Raw genomic sequence first — 16,402 nt, forward strand, 5'->3', positions numbered from 1 at the left:
GTAATGGTACAATGAAAAGGAAGGTCACTGTTTGTATAGTATTTAGGAATATGTTCTCGGTTTTTTTCATATAAAAAAGGGGAACACTACTGTGAATTCTTAAAAATTTTGCTTGATTTGACATTAATCCTTTTCTTTGTTTAAAATCAGACAATAGTCATGTGCTAATACATTCTAAATACATAAAGTACTAAAAAGTAAAATATGTAAATAACTAAATAAACAATTGAATATGAAAATGACTACGTTCATAGGTCCACTGTGGGTTTCAGAAAAGGACTTGGGGTGGATTTGCTTTGTAACTACATTGGTGTTCATTAGCTGAAAGCCTGAGTTATGAAGTTTGACTCTGATACTCAGGTTACTTCATTCTTGTGTGATGCTAAGGGATCTCTGTGGACTATTTCTAACTTTGATTACTATTCTAGCTGTAATTATGTAGCATAGAAATGGTGTAGAAACCAATATTAGTACTTTAAATGAACTCGCCTTAGCCTGATATATTTGCACTGGCTTGATTTATGTGCCCATACATATATGTGGACTTTACTTGCTGTGCACAGGACTAAGACTTCATATGAAGATCTGATATCTTATTTCTTGAATGTCTGCTTATACATCCTGATACTCTAATTTTCATTTTGTGATACAGGTTTTTTCTGTTTGCTTTGTTTTTCCCCAATAGCAGGAATTTTATGAGTTTATAGAAATTGACCTGATGGTAAAGACTAAGTAGTTATAAAGCAGCCAGAAGGGGGGCTTGGGGAGTTTGCTTTTGCCTTCTGTTCAGCTAAATTAATACCCAAACAGATGGCAATAGGAAGAAAAGTACAGACATTATTTTCAGTCTGACAAGTATCCCTCGATTTCAAATCACAGAATTGAAGCATCACTAAGGTTACTGGGGGCCAGAGGTTGTGTAGTCCAACTTCCTGCTAAAAACAGATCACCTAAAGCAGATAGTTTGGGAGTGTGTCCTGTCCAGTTTTGAGTATTTTGAGTATTGGTGGAGACTGCACACCTCCACGGCACTTCTTGTTTGATGTGTTCTGCAGTGATTTAAGAATACTACTGTTGTGTTAGATTGCATTTCAGTGTATGTTTATTAGTGATGTTTTTAGGTTGGTGTCTGGTAACAAAGAGGTAGTTTGGTAATTATTTGTTGATTTGTTGTTAAAACTGTCAAAGTTAAACCTGAAAGATTCAGATAGCACACTGAATTGTTTAGCAATGTATTCTCTTCTTGGAATTTAGTGAAATTCAGAATTGAGATTGCAGATCTACTGGACTGTGAGAGAGATGTCTTGAACAGCCCAGTGCAGAAATGTCAGAGCAGCTGCAAACAGACTTGGAGATTGTATTATCAATTATATATGATATAGGGGGAAAAAATACCCATATTATCTTAAACCTGAAACTCTACTGCCCAGCATGTCATTCTGGAGAAAGTGGAAAAAAAGATTTATTATGTTACGAACAAGTAATGTTACCACATTGCAGAGGAACTTTTGTTAAGAAAGCAATGTTTTTTAGACCAAAATTTCTTAGATTTATTTCTGGATGCTGATTTCTATTTCCTCAGTGATTTCTTGTGGTCTCTCAGAGCTCTGAGCTCAGCTTCTTTCAGGAACTTCAGATGTTCTGTGGAAGTGATTGACATGATTGACAAGTTTGGTATGTTTAAGTGAAGTGGATCTGAAGAAAGAGAAAGAAAGGGTGTTTATGTAAGAAGATCTCAAAGTAAATTCTGTGAAGCTACTAGTTTTTGAAGTGGATATTCTGTGTGTGAAATTCAGGGCTATAAAACAATAAATACAGCTGCATTTAAGACTAACTGATTACATACATATGTAAAAGCAAATTTGCATTTCATATTACACATTGAAATAAACACAGGATATGCATTTATTTCATGATGAAAGCATTTTAGTAAATGGAGGTATTGGACATCTAATTTATTCAGCTATTACTTCTAATCTCCTAACTCCCACTCAGATTCTTCTCATTTGCTAAGCTCTGCACCACCAGCTGTCTTGGTGAAACTTCCTTGTGGGTGTCCTGCTCCTATCTTCAGTGAAGTGCAATGAAAATCACATCTGACTGTGTTATTGAACAGTTGGAGTGAAGTAATAGGACCTGTTCTGGCAGATAAGAAAATTTGAATCGCTTCATCTGCAAAGGTTCCTGCTTGAAATATTCTCAAACGTTTCTCCATTGAATCTTTAGATTTATTAACAAAAGTTTGTTCTCTATAATTCACACATTTCTTCCTGTCTAGCACAAAATCCATAATTTTGTCTTAGCTGTCAATTCTCTTGACTATGGTGTCTTCTCTTTTGGTTACTCTTTGAATCCTTCTGAAATGTTACTGAACAAAAGTCTTTCTCTTTCTCACACAGTTACTGACTTTATCTTCTCTTACTGTTACATTTTGACTTACCCTGCTATCTTTTTTGCCAAGTTTCATGATTCTGTAATTCTGTGTTGTTGCCCTTTCCATGCCCTTTTTAGCTTCTATTTTTATTGTTTTTGTTTTTGTGTCTTAGAACAATACTTTCAAAGCAGAGGTGAGAGAATAAAAGGCATTTATTTAGAGAAAGATTGACATTACATCTTTTTTGACATTTTCCTCTATACAGCTGCTTGAACTACCACCTGAAATTCCTTGACATCTTATAAGTTTTACAGGGTAGTTTTGTCTTTGCAACTAGCAGAGTGGATTAATTTTCCAGAGTAAATCTTTTGAAGTTTCTATATTCAGTATATGGAATATACCAGCTGATTCTGGTAGGAATAGAGTAAGGTTTACAAACTCTCTCAGAAAATATTTACATGCATTGCCAAACCATTGTGGAAAGTGCTGAGGTTTTTTTTGTATTTGTATTCACCTTTTTCATTGTCTGTATAAGATGCAGTAGTACATGCACTAGGTCTCTTTTTACTCATTAGGGAGAACTATGGAACTCTGAGCAGAAAGTGATACTTTACTGCCACAAGGTCAGATCCTTTGAACCGTTTTTCTGAACCGTCTGACATTGCTGTCCCCCTAGGGAAGAGGAATAGACTGTATCTTGGTTTTGCACAGCAGTCCAGAGAGAAAATACGCCATACATAATGTGTTCAGTAACATCTCACTAATCTGTCTAGGTATTTGTACCTCACTCATCACCATGGCACAAGTGCCTAGCAACAGTTGCATAAAGTACTTGGGAAAATTATATAAACAGGTTTATTGATTGGTACTCTGTGCCTTTTTTCTTTTACGTACGTCAGAAACTTGTGGAAGGTGTGTTAATTTTATTACATGATGATAATTTTTAATTAAAAAAAAAAAAATCTGTTTTCCTAAAATCATTCCTATCAGCTATTAGCATCAGAAGCCAGCACTAAATTTAAAAGGATTCAGTTGAGTAGATGATCTGAATCAGGAGTAGGCTTTCTGAAATGAACAGGGCCATCTGAGAGACTATCCATTCGGTTAAACATTTGTTTTCTGATGAAGCTAGGCAAAAAAGCACAAAGTGTTACAGATAAACCTAAGTAACCAGTGCATATGTTTGATAACTGAGGTAGGTTTTAAACTGTGAACAAGTAAGAATCATAGAATAACCCAAATTGGAAGGGACTGATAAGGATCTTAGAGTCCAACTCCTGGCTCCATCTAGGACCACCCAAATTTCTAAACCATACGTCTGAAGTGTTGTCCAAATGCTTCTTGAACTCTGGTAGCTTGGTTCCATGTTCAGTGCCTTGGGGAGTATTGGTGTCATCCTAGCTAATGGCTTCTGGAAGACTCCCACAATGACTTTATTTGCTTGTCCCTTCATCCTTACCCACAGGATGAAGTGTCATCACGAACTGCAACCTCTGTACAGACAAGCCTGTCCCTCATGAACTGCCTTGCCTACACTGCCTGATTTTGGACCACATAGAATGTTTCACTGGTCTTGCCCCCTCTCTGTCTCCCCATTCCTCCTTACCCATTTCAACATGAAGTATGAAAACATTTTTTTTGTTTGTTTCTTGAGTGGAGGGGAAGTGATGGTGTCAATATTTTTCTCCTTTCAGTAGAGCTAGGAAATTTCCCTATCAGTTGATCCAGGTACTACACTCTTGATATTTTCCTTTTTCTTTCTGAAGCCATTTTTATGTACAATCCTACTGCATCCATTGGTAACTTAAGAGTATAATACTTTGGTTCAGATGCTCACAATTATTTTTGGTATCTGTTTTTATTAATGTGCTACATCTCCAAGTATCCTAAGCAGTAGTAAATGCTTGGACATGAAATGTGTTCAGGAACTAAAGAGAATTTACACAGACGGGCATTCATTTTCCTCAGTTATTATTATTAGCGTTTACAGGGAAATGAATATGTAATAATTTAAAGCACTACTTAAGGAATATGTCTGTTATTCCTGTGGTGAATTCAGATGAATTTTGCTTATACTTATAACAGAAATAAGAAAAATGACTGTGCTAAATCTTTGCAGATAACATGAAAGTGAAGAAAGTTACTGTTTGAATTCACATATTTCATGCGGCTTAGTCTAGGCACCGCTGTGTTGTAGTAGGGTGTATGAACCAGGATGCAACATGGCCTGGAAATGAGATATAAACAGAAAGGGATTTGCTGTGACTTTGAATAGTAACAGGTCACAAAGTATAAACATTTTTTTTTTTTTTTCATGTTTTGTTTTGAAAAGAGAAAATAACTTCTCAAATTATTAATTTAGATATCCACTCCTAACTATTGCAAAGTAAAGCTAGAGGTATTCTGTAAAAGAGGATGGAGTTTAGTCTGGATTCACATTGATCAGAGGGTAGATTCAGACAAGCTTTGTTTAGTTGGTAGTCTTTTAAAGATTATAAAAATTTAGCATACATTTGGGTGAAATACTTGTGTTGCTTCAAAGAGTACTACTGACACTGCAATTTTGGGAATGAAATGAAGTTGGTATCATTCTTTTACTTCTGTCCCTAGAACAGAATACTGTGTGTGGAATACTCTTAAACATACCCCCACATAATTTCTCTTTGAGAATACTGCTTGCTTACATTGCTGTTTTGTATTTATGATTAGGTGTATTAATGTTGTTGATGCCATGGTTGTTGTTTGTTGTTATTTTAGGAAAGAGTCAGAACATAGGAAGAAGCACACAGCTACACAGGACAAATATTTCATCCATGTTTTTTCAGCTTGACAATGTTCCACAATATATTGCAGTGTTTCCTCACTAGCCCAGATAACTGTCCTGTCCAGTTTTTAACACAAGTAAATAATAAATTAATCTGCATAGCTAAAGATGTCAACTGCAGTGAGCCATCTGCACCAGGATTACTGTTGCTCAGCAACTGTAATTTACTACTATGTTAGGCCATGTGATGTGGGGATGCTGTTTGCTGGGTAATCACTGGGCAGGAAGCATGGCCCAACCCTGCTCCCAGCAGACAGTATAATCCCCACTCAGATCCCCGCTGTACGCCCTCAGATCATTCTGCAGCATAGATGAACTTTGTTAACCTTCTCTTTGCTGCACTCCTGAATTGCAGTTCTATTCTTTGCTTATCATTTATGTATTTCTATTATATTGAATCTAGATGCAATTAATGAAAGTAATCAGCACTTATTGCAGTGATGAATGATGCAGTGCCTGAACTGCATTAAAACTTCTTTTTTCTTGTTTGATGCATCAGGTGGCTTAAACACATGCTTGACTGTAAAAACTCACTTTCAGAGATTTTGAAATACTGGTGTTAACAAAAAATTGTCCAAAGGATTATGTTGGCTATTTTATGGTTCTAACTACATAGGCCATAGAATAATAGTTCTCCAAACACCCATACTTCATATGCAAACCATAGCTTTTTGCATTAGTAATTTAAGCAGAATATCAGAGTATGATAGGATTGTGATAACTGCATAATACAATTCGTCTACATTTCGGTAGTTTTAGAACAACTTTGAGTTGAAAGTAACATTTAAAATGGTCTTTGAAAATGACTAATTTTTAAAAGTTTGTTTGAACATTGGCTTAGGTGCATGCAACAGTGTTCATAACCACTACTGCAGTTTGTGGAACTGATACCTGAGGAACATGCTGCAGATGAACCTAGCACTGTTTTTGTCAGCATTTTGAGTTGGTGTTTCTTCGTAAGCTTTCCAGTCACCTCTTACAGCTGGTATCTGAAAGGAAGATAAATATTTATTTTTCAGTGATTAACTCTTGCCTCCAGTGAGTATAAGTTGCATAATATACAATAGTTACATGTTTATTTCACCATGATTATTGTGAGTTGCTGAGATCTTATGGAGGGATGGTGTAGAAGGAGACCTTTTCTTTCCAGAATTGCTCAGTCTTGCTTAGAAGACCATTCCAGTTGTATGTTGAAATACAAATTTATGTTGTTTTGTGGTAGCAGCTGTTTTTTTGTTCAGAACAGGATCTTCTGGTCTAGTTTCTTCTCTCTTACAGTATTCTTCTGCCTCACTTGAAGCTGCATAAAGTCATGGGCTCGTTTTCATTTTTCATGTTTTTCAAATCATCTTGTCAAAAATGTCTGCTGAGAGCCAAATCTGGATTCCTTACTTTCCTTCTCTCTGAAGTTGTCAGGTACCAAATAAGCTGATATGTTTCCAGACTAGAAGCATAATTTTTTTTATAAAGAATTGGGGCAGATTTGGGCACTGTAAACAAAGTCCCTTTCCATCTTCTTGCCAGTGTGAAACCTCTATAAATCTTTGTGTTTCTGTGGTGATGTAAAGAGATCTTAATATTTTATGCATATTTTAGAGTTTCTTTTTATAGTGTCAAGTGGTCACTTTAAATGATAATGAGATGTGTTGCCTTAGAACGCAGCTCTGTTCTGCAAAACAACTGTTAAAATGGCTTCCAAGAGCTTCATATGGATAGTGTGCCAGTAATTTTTATATAAAGTGTGTACAAAAAAAAAATCTCTCTCATTGTATATGTGGAATCTTTGAATCAAGCTGGATTCTCTTCCTCCCCTAGATCATCTGCAAGAAAAGAAACTGAGCATGCCAATCAATGTACTTGCACTCTGACAGTTTTCACATTGTTTTTGCTTATGTTTTATAGTTAGAACAAATCTGAACACTTTAGCAGAAGGGAGTAGGCTCCAGTTAGTAAAATATCATTAATAAATTCATTTGCTGCTCCCAACCAGTAAAACAAAGCTTTTAAAATTTTTAGATGTTATGGATGATAATGCATGAAATATATATTAGCAACTTGTTTGTTGTTTTGAGAGCACATAGCTTCCACATCACTGAGCTGGAAAGCAAGGTAGCACTTTCTGTATTCAGTGTTTTAAATCTGAAAAAAAAATGCAATGTGAAGTTTGTCACATTTGCAATCCTAGTCATGACACTTGATGGCATGGTTCTCAGGGTGAAGGAAATTACTAATGGATTTCTTCTGAAAGAAGAAACACCCCACCTAAAGTATAAAAATAGGCAGCATAGAATTCTCAGCATCAAAGGATAATCTCTTTTGTAAGTAGACAGGAATAACAAAAGCTTGTGTGTTTTGTTTTGTCATGGAAAGTTTTGCCTAGGTAGAGAGATGAGAAATACATAGAAAGAACTGCTGTCCAGTGAGACCTTTACGGATAGATAAGCATTAGTACTTTACTAAGTTTTACTAAGTTTTGCATCAAGCACAATAACCCTCAAAGTCAGTCTGTGTTTAACAGAAGCCTGCTCCTGTTGAAGTTTGTAAAAATCTCTGTAATTGCAGTAGAGGACAGGCTGGTGTTTGTTACAAAAAGGTATCATGTAGCGCACTTCATTCTAAACACCTGCAGCTCCAGTCACAGAACTAAAATCTGTACAGGTTTGTATGTTTGGAGGTGTTGTGTATAAGCTATTATGAATAGAGGAGTTTGGCACTTAATTCCTCCCACTGAGATGCATGGGAGGAGTTCTGTATCTAAACTAGAAAGATTTAAGAAAAAATAATACAGTGGAGTAAAACTTCCTACATTTTCCATTTGGAAGCCCAGCTATGATAATAATTAAATCATTTTAACTTTTAAAGGCTTCACTTTTAATACTGAGTGTGTTTGCATAAATGTGCATACAGGTATATTAAGATAAAAAAAATAACAACAACAACAAAACATTTTAGAGATTGCAAGTTTTGTCTTCTGCACAAATTTTGTTGAAAAATGTGGCACAGAATTTATTTTTGTTTAGACTCCAGTTAGATGTTATGGTCAGATTGATCTGTTGAAACCTAAATGCTTGTAAATGTGTCTGAATTTGATCACTTAAAACATAAGAAATATTCAGACTACTTCTTCTGTAGCCTCACTCAAACCTGCAGCTATTTTTGAGTCTTTGAAGGTTTCACAGCGACTTAAAATCAAATTTACTGGAAGACTCAGCTTCTGAGTGGGAGCAGATAGCTACCTGTTAACCCATGGTTTCACTGAAAAATGGAACAGAACACACAGAATATATTTAATACTCAGAAAGGACTGGCTCTTACCTTAGAGTGCAGCACTTTGATTTAAAAAGCGAACAAACAAAAAAAAAAACAGGCAAACAAACAACAAAAACCCACAAGTGGAGATGGCAGAAAGAAGCGAGGGAACAGTAGCAGCTCTAAGCCTCTCGTAACATCAAGTTCTTCCATTCAAATACAAGTGAATCACTATGCAAAATGCATTGTCAGATATCAGTAAAAGATCTGTGGTTAGTGGGAAAAGACCTGCTTTGCTCAGGTACATTAAAAAATTCTCATGGAGTCTTCTTTTTGCACTGTGGAGTCCACTACCCTAATACAGAAAATGTGAGCCACCCTATCAAAGCCAGAACTGTGTGACAGCCAACGTGGATATTCAGAGTTGGTGACTTGAGTCTGGTCTTTAATTAAAACTAAACCTTCAAGAAAACGCTAAAGAATACATACAGAAATTGTAGCAAAATCTATATAATTAAATTACATTATTGATGTCTAAAATCAGCTCTTTTAATTAAGACTTACGACTGCTGAAATTCTCCCTTGGACAGAGGGTTTGTTTGGGAACTGACCACCAATCAAACAACATCAGTGTTGAGCTAAATGTCATCATTGCTTAGGTCCTCTGTGCAGTTGTGAATTCCTTCAGCAATTCAGAGCAGAGCTGAAACAAGTGCTGCAGTTTTGTTTCAGTTTACCTTTTAACATCAATTTGCTGTCTGGGTTGCACGTAGATAAGAAAACTGTTAAAACAATTGTAAAAAAAAAAAAAGTACTGAGAATGGAAGATAAAAGCAGTATTATTATGAATAGTGGCTTAATTACTCTAAACTGGGGCCAGAGTTGTGCATCTCTGTGAATCTGTTAGTATTAGTGAGCTCATTCAGAGTGTGTATATACCATGTTTATCAGAATAATTGGAGTAACTGTTTTAGGGAACTATATCCAAATGTTCATTAATTTTTGCTGCTGAAAAATGTCAGGCTGGTAAGACATGAAAAAAGAATGAATGTATGCCTCATTCCATTCCATCACATATTTTTTTCTATGAACTCTGATATTACACAGACGAAATACATCTTATATATATAATCTCCAAATTCATCCTATGTTATGGGAGAGATTTCAGACCAGAGTAAGAAACAGGATCCAGAAATCTTCACCCTTAGGGGCAAAGTCTTCTGTGTTCTCCTAATTGCAGCTTTCCTCTGTTCTAATGGTGCATGCAAATATCATAGCTGGTACGCTGAATTTCATATACAGACTAAAGAACAGAAGTAGGGCTGCAGATGAGTGGATTAGGTATCTACTTGCAGGCCCATGGGACTCCATGCCATATTGAATGGCGTTTTTGCTGCCTATAAAGTTTCTGCTAGCAATGGAAGATGTGGAAAATAGCACGTGATACTTCCTGGCCACGTGTTGCTTTAACATGTTTGATGCTTCCTCAGATTGTGAGACTTTGCAAACGCAAAGGAAGGGTTGGCTGCCTAGGGATTTTTTTTTACTTTTGTTTTTTATTTATATATTTTTATTTAATTTTTTATTTTTGGTATTAAGTAGAAAATAGGCATCCCTCTCATATAATACATTTTGGGAAAGAGAAAAAAATCCCAGTAACCCAGTAATCCCTAGGAACTTCTAATTATAAATGAATTTTGGGAAAAATCATTATGATTCCCAACATCAGTGCTTAGACAAAGCCCCTTACTGATTCTAAATGAAGGCTTGCCCTCTGAAACTGGTGGTAAAATGTGGGTCTCTATCACATATAGTGTCTATTAACTCACTTCTGTGCCTAATTCATTGGATACACGTACACTGCTAATATGGGTGCCTGTAATAAATTACCAAAACCATAAGCTATGTGGAGAGCTTGATAGTTGCACACTTAAAGATAATTATGCATTTTCTTTGTTTTAATTAGGATTATTGTTTGCTATCTTCTGACTTGACTTGTCAAACTATTTTAGTAGAATCTGGCTCTTCTTTCTTTTTCCTCTTCTGGCAAATCATTGCTGTAAATGACTCACTGCTGGGCCCCGTGAAATTTCAGAGTATTTTTTCATTCTGCTAGGTTTTAATCCACTGGTATTAAACTGTGTGTAAACTGAATGGGAAGTCATTAGAAGCATGGGCTGTATGATTGCTCAAATCACAGGGATGTGAAGAATAACAGAAAAGAAACAGCTGAGCATTTTAATTGCAAAACAGTTTTAGTAGTAATAATTCTCCCTTTTTAAAGAAAATTCTGAAATATTGCAACAAGCTATGCATTAATATAAGCCATTAATATGTTCACTTTATTAACATTGTCTTAGCTTAATTATAATACCTTTAAAATTATTATTTTTTTCTTGCAGATTAAAGAATGGCTCTGTTTAAATTGCCAGATGCAAAGAGCATTAGGTGGGGACCTAGCATCAGGTCTCGGTCCTGGGCCACAGTTGCCTCCACCCAAACAGAAGACATCAATTCCAGCTTCAACAGCTAAACCTTCCCCTCAGTCACAGCCAGGTCAAAAGAAGGATGGTTCCCCAAAACCTGATCCTTTGCAGCAAGCAGACTCTAAAAAGCCTGTACCACAGAAAAAGCAACCATCCATGCCTGAGTCTCCTCCTGTAAAATCAAAGCAAACCTACGCTGAGCCTTCTGACACTGGCCAGCAAATAGATTCTACTCCAAAGTCTGATCAGGCCAAACCAGTGCAGGCTGAAGAGAAGCAAAACCAACCCAACATACAGAAGCCTACAACGGATACTGTGCCTACCTCTGCAGCACCGGGCATGAAGCAGGATTTGGCAGATCCCCGGCTTCCATCAGCTCAACAGAAAGTGACAGATTCCCCAAAGCCAGAGACTACCAAGCCACCAGCAGACACACATCCAGCTGGGGACAAACCAGATTCTAAACCACTTCCACAAGTGTCTCGGCAGAAATCAGATCCCAAGCTTGCATCTCAGTCTGGGGCTAAACCAGATGCTAAAGCTCAGAAGCCCGTTGAGCCAGCACAGGTGAAAGATGATCCTAAGAAGGTACAAACAAAGCCAGCCCCAAAACCTGACACCAAACCAACTCCCAAAGGCCCTCAGGCAGGGACAGGTCCCAGACCTATGTCAGCACAGACAGCAGCTCAACCTCAGCAGCCTCAGAAAACTCCTGAGCAATCCAGGCGTTTCAGCCTTAATCTTGGAGGCATCACTGATGCTCCTAAGCCTCAGCCTACAACACCACAGGAAACAGTTACTGGGAAACTTTTTGGTTTTGGAGCTTCAATCTTCAGCCAGGCCTCAAGTTTAATTTCCACAGCTGGTCAGCCAGGCTCACAGACATCAGGCCCCACTCCACCTGCTGCAAAGCAGTCCCAGCCTTCTTCACAGCCTCCAGCCTCTCAGCCACCTCCCAAAGAGGCCACTCAGGCTCAGCCCCTTCCAAAAGCTGCTCCCACAAAGAAAGAAACCAAGCCTGTGGCAAGTGAAAAATTGGAACCAATGACTGTGGATAGCACTTTAACGACTAAGGGATCTGATTTAGAGAAGAAAACTAGTTTGGCTAAAGATAGCAAGTCTCAGGCTGCTGAAGCTAAGAAACCTGCTGAGCTGTCAGAACAGGAAAAAGCCAGCCAGCCTAAGGTGTCCTGTCCCCTTTGTAAAACTGGACTAAATATTGGTTCTAAGGATCCTCCCAACTTTAATACATGTACGGAGTGCAAGAAAGTTGTGTGTAACCTTTGTGGATTTAACCCAATGCCACACATAGCTGAGGTAAGGCGATACAGTCTGTATTTACTGTGTTTCTGTCAGCAAGTTCCCTGTGCTGGGGTGTCGGTTCTTTAGCTGTTGATTTGTTAAGGAAAAATTTAAATGTTTATTCTGTGGCGTTTTAAAATTAAATATCTGCATTGTATGAAACGTGGTCTGCAGTCAGAGTTCCAGTGAGTTTTTTGCATATTAATAGAGTGTGGTGTGGCTGGTTGATAGTTTTTGATAAGGCATGAGCAGATAGTTTATTATCCAATCTAAAATTGGTTCTGCTATTGTACAGCAAACTCCTGTACTTTCTAGTCCATCATGTGATAAAGTGTCTTTGTATTGCTTCAGTATTTTATGTTAACACGTATGCTTCCTCATTAAATCCATGTTCCTGATTCAGGCAATTGCAGAATGAAGGAATATATTAGTGCTTAGTTATTCCCCTTCTTCCCCAGTTTGATAAGCTTGCTCAGTTAACCTCATTCTGTCTCTGGAGACTTTGTATACGCTGTTGTGCTCATTAAGAAGGTTACCTGTGTGGTTAAATGTGTAAGGTTCTGAAGTTGCTTCATTCATTGAGGACTGAGAATTTGAAGGTGCCTTTTCCGTGGTTGCTCAAGAGAGATCCAGCAGGGCCAACTTCTGTTTACAGAATTAAGCTTATTTTCAACAGATTACTCAGATTCTATGTTTTCACCCTCCTTCCTTTATTTCTTATAATTGTTTTTATAAATGTTGAGGGGATTGGAAAATTTATACTGGCTTAATGGAAAGATGGAGGCTTTCTGTATGAAGTTGGTGACTTGACAAATGCAGATAACATAAAAATATTTGTAATTTAAATTTGCAAGTTGGTCTGTGTGGCTCATGGGAAAAGTAGCTATTGGTGTTGTTTTTGAAATCTGAATGAGTGAATTAGAAATGCTCCCTGGGCTAAAGGTTATAACATCTCTGCCCTAAGGTGAGAGCAAATTCTGGGGAGAAATAAGCAGTATTTTCCCTTCTACTTCTGTTGTACATTCGCTTTTTTGTTGGATTAATTTCTTGAACGTGGAAAGGTGTATCAGTGGAAAGATGTTTTTCCTAGCATAGTAAGAACATTTTATCTATCTCAAAAATATGTTGATTACTGTCCAAAGTAGTCATTTAGGTCACAAACAAAGGTCTGAAAACGCAAAAAGATACAGTGACTGAAAGACAGGATTCCATTAGATTGTTGCTTCTGCCATGAAAGCCATCAAATGCACACAAATTCTTACATCACTGTCCAACGTTTTGCTCCCTGTGCGCACACACTCTCCATCTTAGGTTTTAAATACAAAAAATCTATGCATACACAGAATACCACAGAAACAAGATGTGTACATTCTGGTAAAATGTGCAGAAATGACAACTATGCAAGTCCTCGTACATGAGTTGACTTCCTTAGCATTGATTTAGGCTTGATGGTGTTGGGACAGCATTGTTGTTTGCAGATTTCTCTTCTGTGTATTTCTGCTAGAGATGAGAAAGGTGGTCTTCTGTTTCCTTTCTCCAATCCCTGTTATTACCAGAGGATTCTTCCCATTTCAACTTTTTGGAATAATAATATTTTTCTGTAGTCTGACTTCCTTAGCCCTTTCTTTTCTTTTCTTTTTTTTTTCTTTCCTTGTTGCTTTTTCTTCTTTCTTGTACTACAAATTTCCACCCCTGTCCACAGTTTTCATTCTTCTTTTTCTAAAAATTGGTAAACCTCTCTTCTTTGAGAGCAACTTGCTTGGCTGAGGACAGCTTGACTTTCATTTCATGTAGATGGGAGACAGAAGAAGGAGCTCATCCTCTCCTCTCCCACATGATCTGTGCAAATAATGTATTTTATGTCAGAGAGCAACACTATCCATACATGCATTGCATATGGTATATGGCTGTTGTATAACATAATGATGACCAAATATTTTATGCTCACTAGCATACTCTTATCCTTCAGAAAACTATTTTCTTATGTGTTGAATACAGTCTTGGAGGCTTAAATTTACTTGTTATTTTTGGAGACTTAGGAAGGATAAATAGAAACGTTTTTTTTTAAAACATTTGGTTTGGTCTGGTCTGGTTTTATGCTTAATTTTTTTATTCCTATTTTCTGAATTCAAAGAGAAAAATTGTTATAGGTTGTGTTCCTTCCTGGTCCCAGAATGTGTACAAATGTAATGGGTGCTTTATAGTCTTGTTGTAGAGTCACAGCTAAATCACAGTGATTGTAACAGCTGCTTATATATTATCTATATATTGTTGCCTTAGTAACAGCTGAAAACAGGATGGATTTTATTGAGTGTGTGTTGGTCCAAAGCTTGTCACTAACAAAGCTTGTATTGAGCTGTATGGAAAGAATCAGTCTGCCTCAGCATGGAGACATGTGTTTCATGGATGGATGCAGAGGAGAATCTATACTCTGTGGTCACTTCTACCTGAGGAACTTCTGTCCTCTAGGCAGTGCATGGTTGTGCTGCAGACAAGGCTGCAAGTACTTTAAAGCAGAGAATGTGCTTTGTTATAGTGAGTTACCTGCTCTTGCTTGTATATAACTTTAACTTGCAAAATTTCTTTAGTCCATTGCAAACAGACTTTTGATAGCCTCTCTTCTGCAGGAAATAAGAGAACTAGACTTTTACCTGATCTAAGCAATATGCTATTTACTTCAGTGAAATTGCATTGGTTTGTGCGAGTTGAGAATTAAGCTAGAATACCTTTACGTAAAAGGAGCCGATTGTTCCTTTTCCCTCTGATTTGTTGCTCCAACAGTCAAATAGTTATTTACTTAAATGCAATTTATCCATGAAGCAAAAAGCTTCAGATGATTAAATAAATGACACTTGATAGATTTCAGACCCACAGGACCATGTTGTGCTCTAATGCATTAACAGACTCCTTATTCTGCTGTTTGCTCAACAGGGAGGAGCACTGTTTACCAGCTCTGTAATTAGCTTTCCAGCTCAGGTAGTTGGAAGCAGCTCTATTTTTAGTAACCAAGCACAGGATCACAACTGCAGAAGCTAGAAATGAATTGTGTGACAACGACCATTTTGTGTATTTAAAACTCAGTGAAGCTGTTTAGAATACTGAACAGGAGTGAGATGGTTGCCTATAATGTAATTAAGTATGTTGAGACACCAGGGTCAGGAATATAGAACCTGTGATGAATTAATGTATAATTAAAAAAAAAAAAAGGGAGAGAGGGCGTTAAAACTGAGCTACAGGAAAACTGAGAAATCCAAATCCATAGAATCGTTTTGGGCAACAAGAAAGAACAGCATCTTAAGAGTCATATATTATGAACAGAGAGAGCTCAAAATGTAATGTTTATATGTGAGTATGCTAATGGATCTAATCTAATAGAACTGCCAAGGGAACTACAGAAGTGCTTTTTAGTCTACTGATCGCTATAAAATTATGTGGAAGGGTACTTGGGAGTATAAAATATTTCATGTTCAAAATAATTTATTAGGGCTATAGAAAGGAAAGAATTATTTCAGATGAAGGACAGGGAGGAGTTGGGAAGGGTAGAAAAGGCATAGTATCCCAGATTTAAAGAGGGCTTTGTGTTTGAAGATGTTATCTGTCAGAGATGTAATCAGAACAGGTAATATAAACAGTGTTGTGTAGTAAGTGATGTTTCTTAATGTTCGTGGCAGTGAATATTCTCTGTATGAAACTTTTTCATGTGATCTATAAACAATGACCATGATGAAACCTTTTCCAATCTATATTCTTGGACTGTTAAAATGAAAAGTATATATATATTTAACCCACAAAAAGAATTTGGGTTCTTTTCTGATTACTTCCCACTGTTACTTATTAGACCAAACTGAGTAAATATATATTTTTTTGTCTTCACAAATACCATGGAGAGAGGAAAAAGCAAAAAATATTAAACTCATTTTCTAAGAACAGTATTGTTACTAATCTCAATGGCTTAATCAGCTTAAAAATAGTACTTTGTTCTCCCAGTAAGAACATTTAGAGTTAACAGTAAGTACGCAGGTGACTCCAAAAGCAATGTCTTTTTATCCTCCTGGAAACTGCAACAGATATAAAACCACAACAACACTATTTAGTAGTGCAAATTCTCAGCTACAAAACTCTATTTCAACATAGTCACCATCAGTAGCTATGCATTTTTGCCAGCAA

The 16,402-nt window shown here is 36.9% G+C and overlaps 2 protein-coding genes across 8 annotated transcripts in view; both read left to right on the forward strand.

Moving 5' to 3' along the window:
- The window catches only part of LOC125688256 (uncharacterized), a 494,473-nt gene that overhangs the window by 279,463 nt on the left and 198,608 nt on the right, over positions 1-16,402 (forward strand). The window lies entirely within an intron of this gene.
- PCLO (piccolo presynaptic cytomatrix protein) overlaps positions 1-16,402 on the forward strand; it is a 318,968-nt gene that overhangs the window by 7,803 nt on the left and 294,763 nt on the right. For all 6 annotated transcript variants that reach the window (XM_048934047.1, XM_048934048.1, XM_048934051.1 and 3 more), the window contains exon 3: positions 10,850-12,250. In XM_048934047.1, the coding sequence (XP_048790004.1) occupies positions 10,850-12,250 (1,401 nt within the window). The remainder of the gene's footprint in view (positions 1-10,849; positions 12,251-16,402) is intronic.

The sequence above is a fragment of the Lagopus muta genome, chromosome 1 (assembly GCF_023343835.1).
Source record: "Lagopus muta isolate bLagMut1 chromosome 1, bLagMut1 primary, whole genome shotgun sequence".
NCBI lineage: Eukaryota > Metazoa > Chordata > Aves > Galliformes > Phasianidae > Lagopus > Lagopus muta.